The 23,729-nt window shown below is 53.1% G+C and overlaps 3 protein-coding genes across 9 annotated transcripts in view; 2 read left to right on the top strand and 1 right to left on the bottom strand.

The window, feature by feature from the left end:
* Positions 1 to 4,112: 4,112 nt before the first annotated feature.
* TAF1C (TATA-box binding protein associated factor, RNA polymerase I subunit C) lies at positions 4,113 to 12,463 on the top strand. Of its 6 annotated transcripts, none has more exons than XM_023226855.1 (15): positions 4,113 to 4,282; positions 6,158 to 6,367; positions 7,403 to 7,484; positions 7,674 to 7,771; positions 7,849 to 7,938; positions 8,033 to 8,106; positions 8,716 to 8,954; positions 9,096 to 9,212; positions 9,296 to 9,413; positions 9,497 to 9,568; positions 9,705 to 9,840; positions 9,980 to 10,123; positions 10,841 to 11,015; positions 11,105 to 11,239; positions 11,333 to 12,463. In XM_023226855.1, the coding sequence occupies exons 2-15, from the start codon at positions 6,230 to 6,232 to the stop codon at positions 12,241 to 12,243; spliced, it is 2,529 nt and encodes an 842-aa protein (XP_023082623.1). In that variant the 5' UTR covers positions 4,113 to 4,282; positions 6,158 to 6,229; the 3' UTR covers positions 12,244 to 12,463. The 6 variants fall into 6 exon arrangements, with proteins under 6 accessions (XP_023082623.1, XP_023082622.1, XP_023082624.1 ...); XM_023226854.1 differs by having other exon boundaries at positions 11,102 to 11,239; XM_023226856.2 differs by having other exon boundaries at positions 4,118 to 4,282; positions 6,319 to 6,367; positions 11,102 to 11,239.
* Positions 12,464 to 12,725: 262 nt separating this feature from the next.
* Positions 12,726 to 15,603, bottom strand: LOC113219749 (dynein assembly factor 1, axonemal-like). Of its 2 annotated transcripts, none has more exons than XM_026447267.1 (2): positions 15,101 to 15,603; positions 12,726 to 13,747 (listed from the first exon to the last, which is right to left on the bottom strand). In XM_026447267.1, exons 1-2 carry the CDS (start codon positions 15,462 to 15,464, stop codon positions 13,620 to 13,622), a joined length of 492 nt encoding a protein of 163 aa, XP_026303052.1. In that variant the 5' UTR covers positions 15,465 to 15,603; the 3' UTR covers positions 12,726 to 13,619. The 2 variants fall into 2 exon arrangements, with proteins under 2 accessions (XP_026303052.1, XP_026303051.1); XM_026447266.1 differs by having other exon boundaries at positions 12,726 to 13,497.
* Positions 15,604 to 16,887: 1,284 nt separating this feature from the next.
* LOC111552567 (dynein assembly factor 1, axonemal) overlaps positions 16,888 to 23,729 on the top strand; it is a 42,797-nt gene continuing 35,955 nt past the window's right edge. Inside the window, exons 1-4 of the mRNA XM_031934444.1 lie at positions 16,888 to 17,060; positions 18,512 to 18,603; positions 22,750 to 22,971; positions 23,433 to 23,599. Of these exons, the coding sequence (XP_031790304.1) occupies positions 16,888 to 17,060; positions 18,512 to 18,603; positions 22,750 to 22,971; positions 23,433 to 23,599 (654 nt within the window). The remainder of the gene's footprint in view (positions 17,061 to 18,511; positions 18,604 to 22,749; positions 22,972 to 23,432; positions 23,600 to 23,729) is intronic.

Raw genomic sequence — 23,729 nt, 5'->3', positions numbered from 1 at the left:
CAAAGATCTGAGGCGCTGGGCCCTATCTCGCGCCGCTCTCGCCCTTTCACATGCGCAGGGCGGGTTCCTTCACGTGGGGACCACGTGGACAAAGCATGGTGCGCTCCACCCCTGCCACACCGCTGGCCAATGAGAGCCCTTAGATCTCTGACGGACAGTGCATCCTGCCAGTGGGAAAGCCAGTCTCCTCATCGCGGCGGCTTGGATGCTTATGGCTGAGGCCAACGTCTCACTGCCTGAACGGAAGTTCCGGCAGGTGGGTGAGGGGTTGCTCTAGCAGTTGCTTCTCTAACCGTGGGTGGTCGCGGAGCCTTGAAGGCGGGGGAGGAGGATCTGGGGGCCTCAGGTCCAGTTCCACACTCTGACTCCTGCCATAGGGCCCTAGGCACCTCCACATCACAGGCTGCTCAGCTGCTTCACTGGCTGAGCCTGGAGACTTCAACACAGGAATTCCGGGTTCACACTGTCAGCAGGATCATTGGAATCCACGCTATAAAATTTCACTGCAGGCCTTTCTGAAGTCAAACAGAAGTGCTCTCAAGCCAAGAATTAGCCATTTGATGCAAAACGTAGCCTGGTGTGGTGGCGCACGCCTGTAGTCTCAGCTACTCAGGAGGCTGAGGCAGAAGAATCACTTGAACCTGGGAGGCAGAGGCTGCAGTGAGCTGAGATTGTGGCACTGCACTCCAGCCTGGGCAACAGAGCAAGACCCCGTCCCGAAAAAAAAAAAAAAAAAATTTTTTTTTTTAAATAGCCATTTGACAGTCTGCCTTTTTTCCCCCCCAAGAAGGGATTTTGAGTTAATTCATAAAAATACCACAAGATAACAATTGAGGAGCTAGAGATCAAGAGAAATAGGAAAAATAAGATGAAGACAGGGATGAAGACAATTTACACGAGGCTTACCGTGATGCAACGCGTATTTGCTTGAAGGAGGCTGCAAGTTTAACTGAGTCTTACAGTAGCCACTTACTTGGGAAAGCATGACCAGTGTCTGTAAGATTTGTCACAGTGCTTGCTGCTGCTGCTGCTGCTGAAGCTGGGCCTGTCAGCGCTCACCAGGATTGTGACAGTCAGGGTGCTGGGGCATATAAGGAGCAGGTGGTGGAGTCCTCCAGAACCTTTGACTTGGGAGGAGCAGGTGTGGTGGGCTGGGTAGTTGGCCGCCTCAACATGTCAAGGATTGACATCAGGAAGAACAATTCCATTTTGTGTGTGTGTGCAGCCCAGAGAGTGGGATGAGGCCCAGGAGAGTGAAGGGACAGCACAGCAGATGTCCAGAAATGGACTGAGGGCTGCACATATCCACAGAGAGGCTTCCACAAAGTCATCAAACCCAGTAACGCCCCAAACGCTCACCAACAGGAGGTTGCGTGAACAAGTAAATGGTGATATATTCATACAATGGAACACGACTTAGTAATTTAAAAAGGAACCAACAGCTGCGTGCACAACACAGGTGACTCTATTAGGCACAGGGCGCAGAAGAAGCCAGATACATCCTCTCCATGATTCCACTTATGTAAAGTTCTTGAAGTGGCAAAACTAATCTATGGTGATAAGAGTCCGAATAGTGCTTCCTTCTTGAAGGAAGTATTGACCGGAAAGTGGCGCCAGGGAATTTTCTTTAAAAAAAATTTTTTTTTTTGTAGAGACGGGGATCTTGCTGTGTTGCCCAGTCTGGTCTTGAACTCCTGGACTCAATCAACCCTCCCACCTCGGCCTCCCAAAGTGCTGGAATTACATGCATGAGCCACTGTGCCTGGCTGGAACTTTCCTGAGTGATAGAAATGTTCTCTGTCTTGATCTGGGTGGTGTTTATGTGGGTTTCTATGTATGTATTAATAAAAACTCAATGAGTTGTACATTTAAGACTTGTGTGCTTTACTGCATGTTAAGTATATGTCAGTTACAAAAGCAAATTGATAATGGCTTATTCAGAGAAAGGAGGGAAGGAAGAACTGGAATTGGCCTCCCAGTGCCAAAGCTGGATAGGTGTTTTATAAGGGTAACATAGAATATTAGTGTGGTAGGCAAAATAATGGTTCCCCCAAAGATGCCTACAGCCTAATCCCCAGAACCTATGAGTATATTATTTGGCAAGGAGGCATTAAGGTTGCAGGTGGAAGTAAGGTTGCTAATCAGCTGACTTTAAAATAGGGCTCATGCCTGTAACCCCAGAACTTTGGTAAGCCGAGGTGGGAGGGTAGCTTGAGCCCAGGAGTTCAAGACCAACCTGGGCAACATGATGAAATCCCATATCAACAAAAACTACAAAAATTAAGCTGGGCTCAATGGCTCACGTGTGTAATCCCAGCACTTTGGGAAGCCGAGGTGGGTGGATCAAATGGCCAGGAGTTCAAGACCAGCCTGGCCAATATGGTGAAACCCTGTCTCTACTAAAAATAGAAAAATTAGCTGGGTGTGGTGGCGGGCACTTGTCATCCCAGCTACTCAGGAGGCTGAGGCAGGAGAATCGTTTGAACCTGGAAGACGGAGGTTGCCGTGAACCAAGATCGCACCACTGCAGTCCAGCCTGGGTGACAGAGTGAAACTCTGTCTCAAAAAAAAAAAAAAATTAGCCAGGCATGGTGGCGCGTGCCTGTAATCCCAGCTACTCGAGAGACTGAGGTGGGAAAATCATCTGAGCCTGGGAAACTGAGGCTGCAGTGAGCCATGATGGTACCACTGCACCCTAGCATGGGCGATGGAGTGGGACCCTGTCTCAAAAAAATAAATAAAATAGGAAGATTATCCTGGATTACCTGGGTGGGCCCACTATAATCACATGGGTCCTTACATGGGAAAGAGGGAGACAGAAGAGTCAAAACCAGAGAGATGACCTCATGAGAAGAATCCAACTGGCATTGCTGGCTTCGAAGATGGAAAGGGGTCATGAGCCAAGGAACACAGGCAGCTTCCCGAAGCCAGAAAAGGCAACACAGTGGACTCTTCCTTAGAACCTCCCAAAAGGAACACAGCCCTGCTGACACTGTTAGTCCAGGTAAAAACTTCCAGAAAAAGAAAACATAGGCCAGGCACGGTGGCTCATCCTGTAATCCCAGCACTTTGGGAGGCTTAGGCAGGCGGATCACTTGAGGTCAGGAGTTCGACCAGCCTGACCAACATGGTGAAACCCCATCTCTACTAAAAATACAAAAATTAGCCAAGCATGGTGGCGCAGGCCTGTAATCCCAGCCACTCGGGAAGCTGAGGCAGGAGAACTGCTTGAACCCAGGAGGCGGAGGTTGCAGTGAGCCGAGGTCGCGCCTCTGCACTCTAGCCTCCATCTCAAAAAAATAAACAAATAAAGGTATAGATGACAGCTGAGAATTTGGAAATTGATTATTTAAAGCAACCGTTCTCAAAGTATGGCCCCTGGACCAGCATCATCTGGGAACTTGCTAGAAATGCAGACTCTTGGGCCACATCCCAGACCTACTGAATCAGCAGCTCGGGGGGCAGAGGTAGGGTGGAGCCTAGCAAACTTGTAACAAGTCCCCCAGGTGGTTCTAAGGCTCACTCAAGTTTGAGAACTACCATGTTAGGATAACGGTAAGGTTTATGACTGGACAGTGGTTCTTAAAGCATGGGCCCCAGATACGCAGTATCAGCATCACCTGGGAACTTAGGCAAATTATCAGGCCCCACCCCAGACTTACGAATTGGAGACTGTGCTTTAATAAGCCCCCCAGGTGCTACTGCTGACGCACACTAGCTAGAGTTTGAGGACCACTGCCTAAAGCTCTCCCTGCATGACTACCCCTGGAAAAGCCTCACTCTCAGGAGGAATTTGTACCCTTATTTGTGAAGCCCGCATCTTGGGATTTAAGGACAATCAGTAGGATACCTACTGACTAATACAGTGTCTGGCTTATAGTATGTGCTCCGTGAGAGTTCGTTAAATGATTAATTTAATACAACTCTGAGGAAGTTGGTGAAGCAGATGTGGGATTCGAACCTAAGTCCACCCGGCCTCCACTATTGGAACTCGAGGGAGCTTTATTTCCGCTGCCCGCGCGCCGCCTGCACGCCAGTTCCCTCTCCCCCCGGGAGGGGGCGCGCTAGGACCCTAAGAGGCCTGGCGGGGAGGTGGGACTTCCTGCCTCACCAGGAGGCACTTCCGGTCCAAACCGGAAGACCGTGAGTAGCTGCGGCGGGGCTGACCCATCCTGAGTGCGAAAGCTGAGGTTCTACTTGAGATTTCCCTCTTGGTGTCAGGGTCCGGCGAGCATCACGCCAAAGCCCATTTTCCGGACGACCACGACGAGACCGGGGTCACGTAAGTGCATGCGCCCCCTCCGCGCGGACTGGGCATGTTCGAGAGGAGTGGATTCGCAGATGTAGGAGGGGAGGGACTCCCCCAATCCCCCGTCCCCGCGGCTGGCTCACGTTTCGCAGTTCCCCGCCTGTCGTTCGTGCGGACCCGACTAAGTCCTGTAGTCTTGGAGGTCTAAAGGGGCCTGGAGAGCCCGCAGCGAGGGCGGGAAGCCGGCCGGGGAAGTCGAGGCTGCCTTGTCTGAGGGCTTTTGTGGGGTCGTGCGCTCCACCAGCCCTCTCCGCCTGCCTAGGATCGTTTCAGGCTATGCGGTTCCAAGAGAAAATATTTTTGTTTCTATTTTATTTTTGAGATAGAGTCTTGCTCTGTCACCCAGACTGGAGTGCTGTGGCATGATCCCAGCTCACTGCAACCTCTACCTCCCAGATTCAAGCGATTCTCGTGCCCCAGCCTCCTCAGTAGCTGTGATTACAGGTGTGCACCACCACGCCCTGCTAATTTTTGTATTTTTAGCAAAGACAAGGTTTTACTATATTGGCCGGGCTGGTCTCAAACTTCTGGCCCCACTCCCTCCGCCCCGCGTTATGACTGGACCCCTTGGTCTGAGCGACATCCCTGATCCACCCGCCTTGGCCTCCCCAAGTGCGTGGATTACAGGTGGGAGCCACCGCACTCGGCCAAAGGGAAAAGATTTTTGTTTAGCGAAACTCTAATGCTAGCGTTTGCATATGGGTGCATGCGAGAGCAGTGGTTCAGAGCCCTGCCTCTGAATCGGATGGGAATCAAGTCTCGGATGTGGCAGCTAAGAGCTGTTGGACTAAAGTTCTTGCTGAGCCTCGGTTTCCTGAACTCCGTAACAGGGGCTGCGGTGGAAGAGTGCAGCATTTAGCTTGCGCCTGGCAGATAGATGCTGGCGCTTGGTCAGTGAGAGCTGCTGTTATTTTTGCCCCTGTTATTTTTGTTAATTAAAAAGGAGGGATGCTATGGCTGCTCATACTTCTAGAGGACTGTATTTACCAAAGCCTTGTGGTATAACTTTTTTTTCTCGAGATGGAGTTTCGCTCTTGTTGCCAGGCTGCAGTACAATGGCGTGATCTCAGCTCACTGCCACCTCCGCCTCCCGGCTTCAAGGAAGTCTCCTGCCTCAGCCTCCCGAGTAACTGGGATTACAGGCATGCGTCACCACGCCCGGCTAATTTTGTATTTTTAGTAGAGACCAGGTTTCTCCATGTTGGTCAGGCCAGTCTCGAACTCCCGACCTCAGGTGATCCACCCGCCTTGGCCTCCCAAAGTGCTACCATTACCGGCATGAGCCACTGCGCCTAGCCCCTTGTGATAGAAATTTATTTTTATTCAACCCATAGTGCATTTTCTGGGAGGCACTGTTGCTTGACAGTAGGAAGACAATGCTGAGATGCAGTCCCTGGCTGTGGAGTAACTCGAGCGTCTTGGGGGTGTAGTCTGTAAATGTATGATGAGGTTTCGAGCTGTGAGAGAGGCTGTCCCTTGCCGTCTGTCTGACTCCATCTCTACCGCTCTCACCTCGCTCACTCTGGCTGCCTCGCTTCTCACACACTTCACTGCTGTAGGATTTTCACAGTTGTTGATCGTTTTGCCTGGAACCCTCTCCCCAGTTGTGCACCTGGTTCTCTCCTTCACTGGGTTCAGGCTGTGCTCAAATGCCACCTTCTCAACGAGGCTTTTCCTGCCTGGCTTTGCTGAAACCATGCCCTCAGCCCATTACCAGATCCCCTTCTGGACGGGTGGTTTGCTTTAATACAGTTCTCATTACTGCTTGGCATTGGGCTACATATTTGTTTTTTGTTACTGCTTCCTCAAAGAGCATATGCTTCCCGTCGTACACTTTTCTCTCCTCAGGAACCCTGGCGCCCCTTACCAGCTTCCAGTCTCTCGAGGTGGCCATTGTGGTGCTTGGTCCTTATTTCCGGGATGGACTTCCCCCGCTCCCTCCGCCCCGCGTTGTTTATGACTGGACCCCTTGGTCTGAGCGACATCCCTGACCTCTCTTTCATGTGCAGCTGGCAACATGCGCTGACTCTGCCAGAGACCCAGCCCCAGAACTCAGAGGTGAGGATGGAGGCAGGGGCCGTGGCAGCTCCAGGGGCACCCCTTCCTGGGTCCCCTGTCTCACATTCATACCAGTTGAAAGGCCACAGAGTGGGGTGGCATTCACACAAGTCTGCTGAGACACAGGCTGTGCCACCTCCTCTGGGGTACATGGGCTACCCTGCCATCCCTAGACGGATGCCCCTACTATGCCGGATGCCATATGAGACCCTGGAAATGCTGCCTGAATCAGTCGGTTGACCCCTTCCTTCCTGGAACGGAGAGCTGAGTTGAGCGAGAATAAACAAGTGAACTTTATCCAATGGATAAGGTGTTTACAAAATGTGATCCGAGCTTGGAATGAAACCAGAAGGATGCCGAAACAGCATAGTAGGACTGGGAGAGGGGAGGATAGACCTGCCAGGGTTTCTGGTGCCTCTGGAGGGACACTGGCCCTTTGCTTAGAATCCTCAGCCCCCTAGTTCCCCTTGGAAACACCCTGTCTAGGAATGAAGCCTGGCAGAGGCAAATGGATGAGCAAATAAAAAGACAGAGTGAGTGGGGGCTTGGGGAACAGGGGTCAGGGATGGCCTCCTTATGAGGGAAGGTCTGACATCAAATTGGGGCTCCTCTAGGAGTCTGGTTTGCTAGATCTGTGTCATTTGAGCTGAAACATCTCAGGCCAGCCCAGCAAAGGGAGGTGGAACCGCCTGCCGGGCTCCCAGAGTGACTGCAAGGTCTCCTGAATGGAAGTGAGGTTAAGTGGGATGCGGACCAGCCGCTGGTGGCATGAGGGGCTTCCTTCTTTGAAAGCCAGCACACGCGGAGGTCAGAAACATGAACTCTGGGGTCAGGCTGCCTGGGTTCACATCCCAGCTATTCTCTTTACCAGCTCTGTCATCTGGGGCAGGTGGCAGTGTGACAATGCCAGTCATCCCAACTTCGCAGGATTGTTGTGAGGATTGGATGAGTTGATAAAAGATGAATGCCTGCGCAGAGCCTGGCCCGGGGAAGGCACTCGTCATGATACTGTCATTGTGATTGTCTTCCCTTCAGAACGGGGCACTGCACGTGACCAAGGACCTGCTGTGGGAGCCGGCGACCCCTGGGCCTCTCCCCATGCTGCCCTCCGTCATCGGTGAGGGTCTCATTCCTCCGGGCTCATTCCACACCGCTCCATCTATTCTTCCCGCGGCTCCTACTCCTGAGACCTTCCCCTCCCTGCTAAGCCTGTGCTCGCTTGGGGCCCTTGGATGCCTCCAGTCGCCCAGGGCATCTGGCTGCACTCCTGTGCCCGCCCCAGCCCTTTCCGTAACCTCCTTCTCAGATCCCTGGGACCCTGGCCTGACTGCGCGGGACCTGCTTTTCCGCGGAGGGTACCGATATCGGAGGCGACCCCGAGTCGTGCTGGATGTGACTGAGCAGGTGAGTGGGGCCCACGGGGGACAGTGCTGCGTAGCCTGGAGACTGTGCTTAGTGACCTGGCCTCCTCCTCTCCCCAGATCAGCCGGTTCCTCTGGGATCATGGAGACGTAGCCTTTGCACCCCTGGGGAAGCTGATGCTGGAGAATTTCAAGCTGGAGGGAGCAGGGGTGAGTGGCCCGTGACACCAGGGGTAGGGACTCCCTGCTGTCCTTCAGGGGTGAACTTGAGGGTGTGTGAGCTTGACGAGGCCTTTCCATGCAGAGCCGCACTAAGAAGACGACAGTGGTCAATGTGAAGAAGCTGCTCCAGGACCTCGGTGGACACCAGCCCTGGGGGCAAGTGGCTAATGAGAAAGGAGGAGATGGATAGACGTAGCTGGTGGTGGGGATATAAGAGGTGCTAGGATGCACATCCAGGTTTCTGTCATACACACTTTCCCCCTGCTCCATGCAGTCTGAGCTGTACTTTCTTATAGCAGACTTCCAACTCCAAATCATCTCAGGGGAAAGCAGATTTAAATTTGTGGACTTCAGGCATGGCTGCATCCAGGTGTTTGAATAATATTCGTAGAGCTGTGTCTCTCTTTACTCTGTCGTCCACTTGCCTCTTCCTGCATAGTTCCTAGACAGGCTGTCTGTAGGTAGAAAGAGCCAATGTCCTTCCTGAGGCACCAGAAGTCCCAGAAAGGAGTTTGGTTGGCTTGGCTTGGGTCTCACACCCGTCTGTGAACCAGTCGCTGTGGCAAGGGCAGTGGAATATTGTTGATGGCCAGGTCTGGGTCACATGATTGCTTCCAGGGCATGGGAACAGGATGGGGTGGTTTCCCAAAGGAAGAAATTCTAGGTGAATAAGAAATGTGTCCGCCGCACTTGGCCTCCTTGGGATGGGACCTGTCCTCCCCTGAGTGCCACTGAGTGATCCTCCTGCTGTTCTCTGGTCCCCAGGTGTCCCTGGGCTTACCTCAGCAACCGACAGCGCCGCTTCTCTATCCTTGGGGGCCCCATCCTGGGCACGTCGGTGGCGAGCCACTTGGCAGAGCTGCTGCACGAGGAGCTGGTGCTGCGGTGGGAGCAGCTGCTTCTGGATGAGGCCTGCACTGGGGGTGCGCTGGCCTGGGTGCCTGGAAGGACACCCCAGTTCGGGCAGCTGGTCTACCCTGCTGGAGGCGCCCTGGACAGGCTGCGTATCCTTTCTTGTGAGACAGGAGATCCCAGCGGGCTCCCGTCTGGTGGGGGAGGTGCTCTTGGCATGGTCCAGGGAAGGGCAGGAATGTGGGGCTTGCAGTGGCCGCAGCTCGTGCACTGATCCTTAGTGAGAGGCCCAGATTTCCAAGAGGTTGTTCTGAGCCCAGGTGACAGTCCGCAATTCCTTGGGAACCCTGGACGCATCCAGCTCCAGGGACCTGTCCGGCAGGTGGTGACATGCACCGTCCAGGGAGAAAGTAAGGCCCTTACACACGTTCCTCCCTCACTGGCTGACCTGCTGCCTGACCCCTGACCCCTGACCCTTCCCATCCCTCCTCAGCTCTGCTGGCCGTCCGCTCTGACTACCACTGTGCCGTGTGGAAGTTCGGTAAACAGTGGCAGCCAGCCCTTCTGCAGGCGATGCAGGTGGAGAAGGGGGCCACAGGGATCAGCCTCAGGTGAGGGGGAGTCAGTCTGGTCAGTGAGGAGGGGCTGGGGGCAGGGGCGAGCAGCCTGATGTGAATGCGTTCCTGCCCCGTAGCCCTCACCTGCCCGGGGAGCTGGCCATCTGCAGCCGCTCAGGAGCCGTCTGCCTGTGGAGCCCTGAGGATGGGTATTGCCGCTTCCCATGAAACCCCCACCCTAACAAACAACTCTGGCCCGTCACTCCCTGTTCAGCATGGCGCGACCCTTGATTGCCTTCCACATCAGCCTGTCCCCCCTACCCATGGCTTGCCCATCTCCCCAAGGCTGCAGCAAGTCTACAAGGACCCCGAGACGCTTGTGTTCCGGGACTCCTCTTCCTGGCGCTGGGCAGACTTCACCGCCCACCCTCGGGTGCTGACTGTTGGTGACCGCACTGGAGTGAAGATGCTTGACGCTCAGGTATGGGGCGGCGGCAGGAGATCTGCCCTGACTGCGGGAGCAGCCGTGGAGCAGTGAGTCCCAGGCTGGCTGCGGCCTGGGTGAGGATGGTGTCATGGGCCTGGGACTGGGGAGGGCTGACCCTGTGTTTCTCTTCCAGGGCCCGCCGGGCTGTGGTCTGTTGCTTTTTCGTGTGGGGGCAGAGGCTTCGTGCCAGAAAGGGGAACGTGTCCTGCTCACCCAGTACCTGGGGCACTCCAGCTCTGAATGCCTACCCCCTACTCTCCATCTCGTCTGTACCCAGGTGAGTGGCACACAACACCGCCCCGCCCCACCTCTGCTCTGTCTCAGATGGTCACTAGAGGCTGCTGCTTACCAGCGGCTCTGCTGGGCCCAAACAACCACCCAGCAAACCAGACTCAACCCTGGATGAATCTGTGGCCCAAACACGCAGTGGATCCTACAGCCAGTGCTAACAGGCAGGTGGAGAAGCTCTGCCAGGGCCTCCCCTTAGTAAGGGCTTCACGATACAGCCAGCGGTGGAACAGGGGGAGGAGGAGCCTCGGGGTGGGGCTTCCGTGCAGAGCTGGACAGTTTCTGCTGTGCAGGAGGCAGGGGCTCTGAGGGAGCAGGTCTGTCCTCACCCCGCCCTCCTGGGGACGTTTGTAGGCATGCCTCGAGCATAGGCTCTGGGGTCAGGAGAGTGTGGGGGTGGCTGCGGGAAGGCCAGGCAGGTTTCATCTGGCAAGGCTCCCCCACACCTCTTCTGAGCACACCTTTCCCACTTGTTCTGTCTGTCCACCTGGCTGTTGGTCAGAATCGGTGAAGGTGCCACCCACTCGGGAAGCACCTCCTGTTCAGGGCTGGCAGGTGCAGTGTGAGAGGCACTTGGAGGCTGATGGGAGATGCTGCTGCCCCTCAGGGCTCTGTACTCACCCAGAGAGCCACATGGGACCTGGAGGGCCATGACACAGCTCAGCTCCCAGGTTCGGCCACATCCCCCTTCGTTCTCGGGCCCCAGTTCTCTCTCTACCTAGTGGACGAGCGCCTCCCCCTGGTGCCGATGCTGAAGTGGAACCATGGCCTCCCCTCCCCACTGCTGCTGGCCCGACTGCTGCCTCCGCCCCGACCCGGCTGCGTGCAGCCCCTGCTCCTCGGAGGCCAGGGTGGGCAGCTGCAACTGCTGCACCTGGCTGGTGAGGGTCTAGGCCAGGGTGGGCAGCGTGTGGGAGATGGGGCGGTCGGGGCCTGGATGGGGCCTCAGCTGTCTGTCCTTCCTCAGGAGAAGGGGCTTCGGCGCCCCGCCTGGCAGGCCCCCCCCAGTCTCTTCCTTCCAGGACCGACTCCCTCCCTGCATTTCCTCTGCTGGAGCCTAAGATCCAGTGGCGGCTGCAGGAGCGCCTGAAAGCACCAACCATAGGTGTGCTGGGGCAGGGGAGCGAGCTTGGGGGCCCGGTGGAAAACACCCCTCCCCCCGCTAGGCCCTGGAGGTCACTGTCATTGCCGTCACCAGGTCTGGCCGCCGTCGTCCCACCCTTGCCCTCGGCGCCCACACCAGGCCTGGTGCTCTTCCAGCTCTCCGCGGCGGGAGATGTCTTCTACCAGCAGCTCCGCCCCCAGGCGGACTCCGACCACCGCAGAGACTCCGGGCCTCGCGGTGACACCGAGTCTGACTGTCGTGCCCCCACTGCTTCCTGGACCTCCCAGGACACTGCCGGCTGCAGCCAGTGGCTGAAGGCCCTGCTAAAAGTGCCCCTGGCTCCTCCTGTGTGGACAGCACCCACCTTCACCCACCGCCATCTGCTGGGTGGCATAGAGCTGCGGCGGGAGGAAGAGGAAGGGCAGCGGCCGGACGTGCTCCGCAAGGCCATGGCCCAAGGGCGGCTCCTGCTGCAGAGAGACCTGGGCTCCCTCCCTGCGGCAGAGCCACCCCCTGCACCCGAGTCAGGCCCGGAGGACAAGCTCAGTGAGCGCCTGGGGGAAGCCTGGGCAGGCCGAGGGGCTGCCTGGTGGGAGAGGCAGCAGGGCAGGACCTCAGGGCCCGGGAGACAGCCCAGGCGGCCCAAGCGCCGGACCCAGCTGTCCAGCACCTTTTCGCTCAGTGGCCATGTGGACCCCTCAGAGGACACCAGCCCCCTTCACAGCCCTGAGTGGCCACCTGCTGATGCTCTGCCCCGGCCCTCCGTGACCCCACCCTCCCAGGAGCTGACTCCGGACGCGTGTGCCCAGGGCGTCCCCGCAGAGCGGCGGCAGATGCTCCGTGACTCCATGGCTAAGCTGCCACCCCAAAGGGGCACCCCAGGATGTGCCGCCACACCCCCCTCCTCCCAGGCCTCCAGCGTCTGGACCACCCGCTCCCAGCAGCACACACCTGCCCTCTCTGGCTCTCAGCGCCCCCGGAAGAAGCCTCGAATGGGCTTCTGAGGACACGAGGTGGGCTGCCCTCAAGCCCCAGAGAGCCCCTCATCCTTCCTCCGGGACCAGATGTGCCTTCCACAGTTGAAACTTAGGAAGCAGAGCTCGCCGGGCGCGGTGGCTCAAGCCTGTAATCCCAGCACTTTGGGAGGCCGAGACGGGCGGATCACGAGGTCAGGAGATCGAGACCATCCTGGCTAACACGGTGAAACCCTGTCTCTACTAAAAAATACAAAAAACTAGCCGGGCGAGGTGGCGGGCGCCTGTAGTCCCAGCTACTCGAGAGGAGAATGGTGTGAACCCGGGAGGTGGAGCTTGCACTGAGCCGAGATCCGGCCACTGCACTCCAGCCTGGGCGACAGAGCGAGACTCTGTCTCAAAAGAAAAAAAAAAAACAAACAGATCTCGCCACCTGCTGGAGGCCACTGTGATGATGAGCCAAGCAAGCTGGAGCCAAGTTGAAGGGATAGGGCAACAAAATATAATAGTAGTTTCTTCTGTATTTTGTATATTCGCCTGAGGATCATCCCAAAAGGCAGGTTGGAGGTGCTGGCGGGCCTGTGTTGCTGGGAGTCTAGTCTGTGCTGGGAGACAGGGCTCCGCTGCCCCGCAGCTGTGGGGGCCTCAGGCAGGTCTCTCAGTTCTCGTGCCTTACTGTCTGGTGAAATGGGGCAGTAGTGCTGGCTCCTCCTCGTGTTCGGTGAGGGTGGAGTGAGGCCCCCACAGAGCTGCTGCTGAGATGGGCACAGCGGCCGTCGGCAGCTGCTGTTTTGGGTTGCTTTGTCAGTCTCTGCCACGGTCTGATGTTTTGTACAGGGAGATGCCTTGGATCCAGGTTCAGGGATTAAATAAACTTGTCAGCTGAAGATGAACTGGAACGGTCACATTTTTTAGGCTGGACAGCATCCCGCCACAGTAACTACCTGACACTGAGCTCACGCACAGAGACGATGGCTGATGTTCCTTCTCCCTCGGGACGTGGGTCTGGCACCTGTGGGCTCTCGATAGTGGCCTCTGAGGAGAGGATCATGGTCGTAACACTTTGGGAGAATTGTTGTGCCTCATGGACTTCCCCTTTCTTTCCTCTCTCCCCTTCTTATTTTGATGTCTAAAGCATCAAGTCCCTTATCCTCTGAGTTTCTCTAGTTGCAGTGGAAGATTCTGCTTTCCTGTGGGGAAAAGGCCCACTGGAGATTTTGCAGGGACCTGGGGTCTGTCTGGTTTCTGATGACACAGTAAGAGGAAGGTCTTTTTTCAGGGTGGCTGGTGAAAGGAATTGCATGTGACTCACACAAATAGGAGATAGCCCAATCATACGTTGACTCGCGTGGGTATTAAAATGTTTATCATGCCTAAAGGAGACATTTATAATTAAACCATTTATGCTACATATAACTCGGGGGAACTATGATGCTTTCGGTGCTGGGAATGCAGTGAAGTCCCACGTGGGCAGAGCTGGGCTGGGCAACTCCTACACACGTCTCTGAGGGTGTGGTGGCGCTCTCAGTCGGCACTGTGGAAGGAAGGGTGACCTGTGCTTTCTCCCTGTCACTGTAACTCCAAGGACGGGGGGCAGCCTTGGGGTTCAGTCCAGGCCAAATTCAGTGTCCTTGACTGGGCATGGTGGCTCATACCTGTAATCCCAGCACTTTGGGAGGCCGAGGCAGGCAGATCACCTGAGGCCAGGAGTTCAAGACCAGCCTGGTCAACATGGGGAAACCCCGTCTCTACTAAAAATACAAAAATTAGCCAGCGTTGTGACACTGTAATCCTAGCTACTTCAGAGGCTGAGGCAGGAGAATTGCTTGAACCTACAAGGCAGAGGTTGCAGTGAACCGAGAGCAGATCACTATACTCCAGCCTAGGCCACAGTGCGAGACTGTCTCAAACAAAACAAACAAAAATTATTCAGTGTCCTCCAGCCTGCCCCCACCCGAGGCTCCACGGGCTGCAGCTCAGACTGCACTTCCCTTGTCTGTGCTGGTTCCTAGAGTGAAAGAGAAGGCCACGCAGTATCCCCGGGAAATGCACTCAAGCCCTCCCTGCTTCTTGCCTGCAAGTCTGGAGTCAGCCGGGCAGCTGTCTTCAGAAAAAAGCCCGGCCACCGATGCGTGCTGGGTGAGAGTAGAATGGTCCAGGCTCCACAAAGCCCCTGATTTGGGGGTGCACCTGAAGGCAGGTGCTGAATGAAAAAACAGCCCAGCTTGCTTGTCCTCAGCACTAACCAGCTGTTCCCCCAAACCACATCTGCCAGGCGCATGTGTCAGCCTGGAGCATGAGGGGAGGCCCCGGTACCTTAAGCATGTTTTTCTGGTTCTTCTGCAGCCAGGCCTCTGGCCACCGTCACTGCCTGGTGCCCCTTTGCCTTCTCCACCTTGAAGGCCAGTAGGACTGGCCTGTGATTCACCCAGGCCTGGGTCACTGTGGAGCAGCCACGCCCTCCTGCGGCTGTCACCTCGCCTGCCCCACACTCCCGAGCAGTGGTGTCCGTGGTCCCCTCCAAAAGCCTTGGTCTAGAACCGCTGAGGCCAGGGATGGTGAGGAGGGGGTGGAAACGCAGGGTCCTTAGGCCCCCGCCCCAGGAGATCTGCATGACCACAGGTGCCTTGTGACCCTCACACACAGACTTGGCTGTCCAAGAACAGGCTGGCTCGGCAGCTTTCTGGCCCAGGCTGGCTACCAGCAAGTGACAGCTTCAGAGCCGTGAACTCAGGAATGGGACGCTCAGAGGATCTGTGTGGCCTGTCCTAGGTGACCCCTCCAGGAACATGAAAGCTGGGGGTAGGGCTGAGTGACTGCCCTGCCCCACCCATCCCAGGCCGGGGAGCCAACACCATCTCCACTGTACTCGGCCCCATGCTCTTACCTGAAGAAGAGGCTGCAAGGAAGTCGCTGTCCCCGTCTCCACTGGAAGTGAGTGGTGCAGCGTCTCTTTGGCAGGTGGGGGACATCGGGGGCTGGCCAGAGGGGTCCTCGTCGCTGAGCTCCTGGATCAGGGGTCGTGGGGACTCGGTGTCTTGTTTTCGGACTTCCATGTCCCTCTTAGCTTCTTTTATAAAGATGGCTGTGGAGGGCGCCCGAGCCGCCTTTGAGGTGTCTTTAGAGACGGCGAATATGTTTGACAGAGTGTCTGCGGGCAGGTTTTCCCGCACAGAGAGTGGCGTGCAGTCCAGCTCAGGGTCACTGTCATCACTCAAGTTCGAGATGACCTCAATCTTCGGAAAGCACATATTCTATTCACAGAAGAAAAGATGTGTTTGAAAGTTTCTGTTTTCGGCCGGGCGCGGTGGCTCAAGCCTGTAATCCCAGCACTTTGGGAGGCCGAGACGGGCGGATCACGAGGTCAGGAGATCGAGACCATCCTGGCTAACACGGTGAAACCCCGTCTCTACTAAAAAATACAAAAAACTAGCCGGGCGAGGTGGCGGGCGCCTGTAGTCCCAGCTACTTGGGAGGCTGAGGCAGGAGAATGGCGTGAACCCGGGGGGCGGAGCTTGCAGTGAGCTGAGATCCGGCCACTGCACTCCAGCCCGGGCAACAGAGCGAGACTCCGTCTCAAAAAAAAAAAGTTTCTGTTTTCACAACAGAGTCACTTACAATGCACCATGCCAGTTCTGCTTTTTCACCCAACGTCACAAACTATTCTGTTGCCACATCCAAGAAAGGCCCAAGGGAACACAGGACTCTGAAAGTTAGGCCTGGGGGTGGGGTGGCCACTCCCTGGGCACAGCTCATGTCCATGCCCTTCTCTCCGGCCTCTGCTCCCCCAGCCACTGACTATTCCACACCCTCCTGCTACCCGAGAGGGCACAGCCCTGAGCCCTGGGCTCTGCTTGACGCACCCCTGAACCCAGCTTCCCTCACAGACTCTCTAGAATTAGCTCCTTGGACAGCAGCCCCCCCACAATAACTGTGTCTGTTTTCTTTGCCACTGAGCTCGCGCACAGAGATGTTGGCTGATGCCTCCTTCTCCCTCAGGGCACGGGTCTGGCACATATGGGCTCCTGGTAATCCCAGGCATGGCCTCTGGGCAGAGGGTCACGCCACTCTGAGAGAATTCCCCACCGTGCCTCACAGACTCACCCCTTTCTGTCCTCTCTCCTGTTTTCATTTCTTTCCCTCTACCTGTAGCTATATTCAGACAGACATTCATAGGATGGACATAGAACTACATCTTAACGACAGAAAGTGCTTTCAGGTAACTCTGCACTGTGCTCAGCTGTTACAAACCAGCAATAGATTCTCAAGGGGTTAATCATAAAATCTTAAAGAATTGAACAAGAACAAATGGCATTTCCTTCAGCAAGGTGAAAATATGGGGGATGTGGGCTGGGGGCAGTGGCTCACACCTGTAAGCCCAGCACTTTGGGAGGCTGAGGCAGGTGGATCACTTGAGGTCAGGAGTTCAAGACCAGCCTGGCCAACATGGTGAAATCCCAACTCTACTAAAACTACAAAAATTAGCTGAGCGTGGTGGCACATGCCTGTAATCCCAGCTACATGGGAGGCTGAGACAGGAGAATTGCTTGAACCCAGGAGGTGGAGGTTGCAGTGAGCCAGGAACAGGCTATTGCACTCCAGCCTGGGCAGCAGAGCCAGACTCTGTCTGGCTGAAAAGAAAAAAAAAGAAAAGAAAAAGAAAAAAAAGAGAATATGGAGGATTCAATGCTTTTTATGCACAGGGAACATTTTACTTTCAAGTTTTGGAGAGAGACTGTAAACGACAAGAATGAAAGTGGAATTAAGCTGACTGTGGGAAAATGGACTAATGACCTTAACCTGGTCTTCCAGAGATTTGCCTGTTTCATCGTCATCTTCCAAGTCAGGTAGGTCCTGAAAGAGCAAGTGAGCCACACATCACCAGGGAGGCACATGCGCTGTCAACGTTCTGATAGGCACGACAAAGGCAAACACACAGTCAACCCAGCCTTAGTTACAGTTACTCAAATCACTCGGGTGACTCCTCTGCCTGTTCCCCACCCAAAGAAACTCTAGGCACAAACAAAGCAAGCATTGCCACTTCAGGTGTCTGGATCTAATAAAAGAAAGGGAACTTGCAATGTGTGACATAAAGAATTTCCACATCTTTTTTCTGTTTTTTTTTTTTTGAGACGGAGTCTCGCTCTATCGCCCAGGCTGGAGTGCAGTGGCCGGATCTCAGCTCACTGCAAGCTCCGCCTCCCGGGTTGACGCCATTCTCCTGCCTCAGCCTCCCGAGTAGCTGGGACGACAGGCGCCCGCCACCTCGCCCGGCTAGTTTTTTGTATTTTTTAGTAGAGACGGGGTTTCACCATGTTAGCCAGGATGGTCTCGATCTCCTGACCTCGTGATCCACCTGTCTCGGCCTCCCAAAGTGCTGGGATTACAGGCTTGAGCCACCGCGCCCAGCCTAAAGTATTTTTTATTAGAACATACACTGCAATTTTTAGGCTGGGCACAGTGGCTCATGCATGTAATCCCAGCACTTTGGGAGGCTGAGGCGGGCGAATCACGAGGTCAGGAGTTTGAGACCGGCCTGGACAATATGGTGACACCCCGTCTCTACTAAAAATACAAAAAATTAGCTGGGCATAGTGGCGGGTGCCTGTAATCCCAGCTACTCAGGAGGCTGAGGCAGGAGGATCGCTTGAACCCAGGAGGTGAAGGTTGCAATGAGCCAAGATGGTACCACTGTACTCCAGCCCAGGTGACAGAGTAAGACTCTGTCTCAAATAAAAAAAAAGAACATACATTGCAATTTTTAAGAATGCTGAAAATAGGCCAAGCACAGTGGCTCATGCCTGTATTCCCAGTACTTTGGGTGGCCGAGGTGGGTGGATCCCTTGAGGTCTGGAGTTCAAGACCAGCCTGACCAACATGGTGAAACCCTGTCTCTACTAAAAATACAAAAATTAGCCGGGCATGGTGGTGCATGCCTGTAATCCCAACTACTTGTGAGGCTGAGGTAGGAGAATCGCTTGAACCCAGGCGGCGGAGGTTGCAGTGAACTGAGATTGTGCCACTGCACTCCGGCCTGGGCAGTAAAGTGAGACTCCGTCTCAAAAAAAAAAAAAAAAAAAAAAATGCTGAAAATAATACTGGATGAAGCCCTAAAATCTATATAAAAAAGAAGAAGAAAAAGAAAAGGAGAAAGAGAAAAAGAAGAACTTAAAATAGGTATCAGGCATATAGGATGTTATAGAATTTTGGGCAGGAATGGATGTGCTAAAGAACTGTGAGAATATATTTTACAGCTGACAATTTGCAATAAGCTTATTCATATTTTACATTTTAACAGAATGACTAAAAGTTCCCTGCAAAAACTCTGCAAGCAGCACAAGCTTTACACTACCCCAGCATTGAATGATACGCTGTATTTACACTTCAAAGGTAAGGCCCTAAGAGAGGAAACGGCTCATGTCAGGTGGAAGGATTCTGTCTAGCAGTATAAAAAATTACTTGCAGGGATCATCTTTAGTTCTCAGAATGTATCAAAGCAGGAAATTTCAGAGTTTAGTGGAGATTTATGGAAAAGGAATAACTTTTATTTCAAGAAAAAGTCTTGCCTGACCAGAGTTTACAAAGGAGCCACTGGCTATAGGAATACCAAGGAAACACATTATCTTTTATTGTTGTTTCCTAAGCAATTTTTTTCTTTTTTCTTTTTTTTTTTTTTTTCAGATGGTGTCTTGCTCTGTTGCCCAAGCTAAAGTGCAGTGGCACAATCTCTGCTCATTGCAGCCTCTGCCTCCAGGTTCAAGCAATTCTCCTACCTCAGCCTCCTGAGTATCTGGGTTACAGGTACCCGCCACCACACCTTGCTAATTTTTGTATTTGTAGTAGAGGCGGAGTTTCACCATGTTGCCCATTCTGGTCTCAAACTCCTGAGCTCAGGCAATCCACCTGCCTCAGCCTCCCAAAGTGCTGGGATTACAAGTGTGAGCCACTGTACCCAGCCAGGACTTTAATTTTTCATACCAGAAAGTTAGTTTGTGAGTACTTTGGGCTTGGGAGGTATATGTTGGGAAGGATTGCAGCTTGATGTTGGAAACAAATAATGAGGATCTTTGGGTGCCTCTTAGAATGGAAAGGTATGAGCAGGAGCCAGGGTTGGAGTCCAGTATCACATATAAATGGAAGCTCAGGGTCACAGACAGGGCTTTTCCCAGCCTCAGGGCTCCCAGCCTGTGCTGATGGGGTGACCAACTTGCTCATCAGTCCTCTCATTGTTCATTTGTTTCTTCAGTAGCTGCTTGCTGAGAGTCTACTGTGTGCCCAGCACTGCTCAGTGCTGAAAATGCACAGAGGGAACCGGCAAATATGTCTTTGGTGTCCTGGGGGATGGGAGCAGCAATTATGAGGATGGTGCCCTGGCAGGGAGATGCCCAAAGGGATCCAGGAGCACAAATGCCTCAAGGGGTCAGAACAACTCCTATGGGTCTCCTCACTCCAAAATTCCCCACCCAACATCCAAGTGTAGCAGTGAGTAAGATGATATAGGAGGACAGACCCCCGGGGACTCATACTTAAGAGGCAGGATGAAAAAAGGAACCAGTAAGTATGACTAAGTAGGGACAGTCAGAGAGGTAGAAGAGCTAGGAGAGAGAGGTGCCCATATTAGTTGTCTATTGCTACATAATTAACTACCCTGAAACGTAGCAACTTCAACTCATGACCTCACCCAGTTTCTGAGGGCTGGGAACTCGGGAGTCATTAGCTGGGTGGTTCTGGCTCAGGGTCTCTCATGAGGCTGTAGTCAGACTGTCAGCGCAGCCTTACTCATTTGATGGCTTGAGTGGGGCTGGAGAATCCACTTCCAGGCTCTAGGCCTCACCCTCATAGCTGTCAGCCAGAGGCCTTAATTTCTCACCACATGAGCCTCTCCATGGGAACTGGCTTCCCTTAGAGCAATTTACCCAAGAAAGGAAGCAAGGCCAACACAAAAGTGGAGGTGACACTTCATCACTCCATTGTATGCTGTTGGTGTCAGGATCCACTCCTGTCTTACTGCATTGCTAACATGAAGGCATCGATACTAGGAGGGTGATCCAGAGAGCCTGAGGAGGAAGCTTGGAAAGGGGTGCAGGGCCCATGGGCCAGATGCCTTGGAATGGTCAAGGGCTAAGAGGACTGCCAATAGCATGTAGCAGTAAGGATCTTAGGGAGACTTTAGCCAGGTGGTTGCAGTGATGGGGGGATCCAGTGGTAGCAGCAAGTTGGCGATGGCTTGAACAGCAAAGGGGGAGGAGATGGGGTAAGAGCTAGAGCAAAGACCAGGGAGAAAAACCAGAATGTCAGAAACAAATAGTCCAGTTTCTTCAACAAAAAACTGCAATGGAAGAAGGAGACACACACACACACTCTAGGTTAAAAGCGACGTCAGACCGGGCGTGTGGCTCTTGCCTGTGATTCCAGCAATGTGGGAGGCCGAGGCAGGCAGATCAGGAGTTTGAGACCAGTCTGGCCAACATGGTGAAACCCTGTCTCTACTAAAAATATAAAAAAAAAATTAGCCAGATATGGTGGTGCATGCCTGTAATCCCAGTTACTTGGGAGGCTGAGGCAGGAGGCGGGCTGCAGTGAGCTAAGATTGTGCCACTGCACTCCAGCCTAGGTGACAGAGCAAGATTCTGTCCAAAAAAACAAAGGTTGGCTGGGCGTGGTGGCTCACACCTGTAATCCCAGCACTTTGGGAGGCCAAGGCAGGCAGATCACCTGAGGTCAGGAGTTCGAGACCAACCTGGCCAACATGGTGAAACCCCATCTCTACTAAAAATACAAAAATTAGCCGGGTATGATGGCGGGTGCCTGTAATCCCAGCGCCTCAGGAGGCTGAGGCAGGAGAATCACTTGAATCCTGGAGGTGTAGGTGTGGGGTATAGTAAGCCGAAATTGTGCGATTGCACTCCAGCCTGGGCGACAAGAGCCAGACTCCATCTCAAAAAAAAAAAAAAGTGACTTAAGAGACATCCACTAATTACAAGGTTCAGACCTTATTTGTGTGTTGATTCAGGCAGTAAACAGTTTGGAAAAAAAGACAACAAAGAAGTGTGACCAGTTACTGGCTATTTGATGACATTGAGGAACTGTTGTTGAGACCTTAAAGACGTAAAGACAAAAAAAAAAAAAAAAAGCTCCTATCTTTCATAGATACTGACTTCAGCATGAAGACCTTGGAGTAACATGACAAATACTTCCGCTATAAAAATTTTTGTGGAGAGGGTTTGCAAGGAGGGAGAGCATCCGGAAGACTAGCTAATGGATGCTGGGCTTAGTACGTAGGTAACGGGATGACCTGTGCAGCAGACTACCATGGCACACACTTACCTATGTCACAAACCAGCACATCTGGCACAGGAACCCAGGAACTTAAAATAAAACTTGAAGAAATAAAATAATCAAAATTTTTGTGGAAAACAGATAGGATTAAAAAAAGTCTATCTATACAATACCTATGTTTAAGTGTATTCTATAACTTTTAAATATTATGTATGCTCACAGCAAGCTTGGAAGGCGAGAGAGAAAGATGAAAACGATTATCTGTTGGCAGGAACATGGGTGCATTTTTGCTCACCACTGATACGAAAAATTTGTAATAAAAACTTTTTCAGGCAACGAAATAACCTTAAAAAGTGTTGGTAATAGTAGGTAAGGCATGAATTACACATTGATGATGAGTTACTAAAGGAAAAGTGAAACGTTTGTTTTCCTAACCCTAAATTTGGCTCATAAAACTGAAAAAGAGAACAAAACAAGGCCTACAGTTTGCACCAGGGTTAGGCCTGGTGGGGGCATTTCAGGGCAGGTTTACCCCCACTGCACCCCCACCTCCACCCACTCCCTACCATGAAGGCAGCAGTAGGCTCCACCCTTTCAGGTGGGTGATTCCAGCAGAAAGACTATCCGTCTTTTCAGCAAGACCTCCTGGGATGCATCCAAGTTGGTCTTGCTTGGCTAAGTTTGGCCACCCCCGAATGAGTCCCCATGACTCTGATAGGCTGCCCAGAGAGCTGTCAAGTGATATTAGGAGAAGGATGGTTCCTCCAAGAAAAGTTGTTACTGGAGGAAGGAGGTGTGGATGCCAGGTAGGCAGGTGTCTTAGTCTGTTTTGAACAGACTAAGATACCATAGCCTGGGTGGCTTGTAAACAACAAAAATGTATTTCTCACAGTTCTGGAGGCTGGGAAGTCCAAGGTCAAAGGACTGGCAGATATGGTGGCTGGTGAGAGCCTGCTTTTTTATTCTCAGATAGCACTTTCTTGCTGTATCCTCATGGAGTGAAGATGGCAAAGGAGCTCTCTGGGGCCTCGTTTATGAGGCCACTAATCCCATTCCTGAGGGTTCTTCTCTCATGACCTTATCACCTCCCTAAAGTCCCACCTCCTAATACCATCATATTAGGGGTTAGGATTTCAATGTATGAATTTTGAAGGGACACAGACATTCAGTCCCTAATAGTAGGCAAAAACAAGGGTGACCGTGACCCCTCTGCCCTGTGAGTAGGAGCTGAATTCCCATGTGCTTCCTTCTTGTTAGGTTTTGATCGCATTGAGAACCTGGAAGAGTACACAGGGCTGCGCTGTCTCTGGCTGCAGAGCAATGGAATACAGAAAATCGAAAACCTGGAGGCGCAAACCGAGTTGCGTTGCCTCTTCTTGCAAGTGAACTTGCTCCATAAGATCGAGAACCTGGAAGCTCTGCAGAAACTGGATGTTCTTAACCTCAGCAACAATTACATCAAGACCATTGAAAACCTTTGTAAGAGTACCCAGCAAGCAGTGTGCCTATTTGCCGTGTGTCCATCACTTTCCCCGAGGGAGCTTCTAAGATTTTATATTATGGGCAAGAAGTGTTTTTGGTTTTGTTTTGCTTTGCTTCTTTTTGAGACAGGGTCTTGCTCTGTCACCCAGGCTGAAATGCAGTGGTGCGGTTACAGCTCACTGCAGCCTTGACCTTCTGGTCTCAAGCGATCCTCCCACGTCAGCCTCCCAGGTAGCTGAGACCACAGGCACGTGCCACCAGACCTGGCAAGTTTTTCTACTTTTTATAGATATGGGGTCTCACTATGTTGCCCGGGCTGATCTCAAACCTCCTGGGCTCAAAAGTTTCTCCTGCCTTAGCCTCCCAAAGTGCTGGGATTACAGGTATAAACCACTGCACCTGGCCCCAGAAGCATTTTTATGCCTTTGTTTTTGACTTCTGCTGACCTTACCTTCCAGCCTGCCTCCCAGTCCTGAACACACTGCAGATGGCCCACAATCACCTGGAGACCATGGAGGACATTCAGCATCTACGAGAGTGCTTGAGGCTTTGTGTCCTTGACCTTTCACACAACAGGCTGAGTGACCCTGAGATCCTGAGCGTTCTGGAAAGCATGCCCGATTTGGTAAAAACAAAAAAGCAACGAAAAAGCACCACAGGAAACCATTTCTATTATTTTCATCAAATATCAAGTCCTTTTGTCTTTTTTCTCCTTCCTGCCTTCCTTCCTTCCCTTTTTCACACTTTTTACCTCT

This window comes from Piliocolobus tephrosceles, chromosome 17 (assembly GCF_002776525.5).
Source record: "Piliocolobus tephrosceles isolate RC106 chromosome 17, ASM277652v3, whole genome shotgun sequence".
In the NCBI taxonomy this organism is placed as follows: domain Eukaryota; kingdom Metazoa; phylum Chordata; class Mammalia; order Primates; family Cercopithecidae; genus Piliocolobus; species Piliocolobus tephrosceles.
This window is presented reverse-complemented; position numbering and strand designations above follow the sequence as displayed.

Excerpts from the sequence above, each read along its gene's own strand:
- TAF1C (XM_023226854.1), top strand. The coding sequence starts at position 6,230 with ATGGACTTCCCCCGCTCCCTCCGCCCCGCGTTGTTTATGACTGGACCC. Across the intron at positions 9,213-9,295 it reads ATGCACCGTCCAGGGAGAAA|CTCTGCTGGCCGTCCGCTCT; the intron begins GTAAGGCCCTTA and ends ATCCCTCCTCAG. Across the intron at positions 11,016-11,101 it reads GCAACTGCTGCACCTGGCTG|GAGAAGGGGCTTCGGCGCCC; the intron begins GTGAGGGTCTAG and ends GTCCTTCCTCAG.
- LOC113219749 (XM_026447266.1), bottom strand. The coding sequence starts at position 15,464 with ATGTGCTTTCCGAAGATTGAGGTCATCTCGAACTTGAGTGATGACAGT. Across the intron at positions 13,498-15,100 it reads CCTTGCAGCCTCTTCTTCAG|CCACCCTGAAAAAAGACCTT; the intron begins GTAAGAGCATGG and ends TCCTTTCACCAG.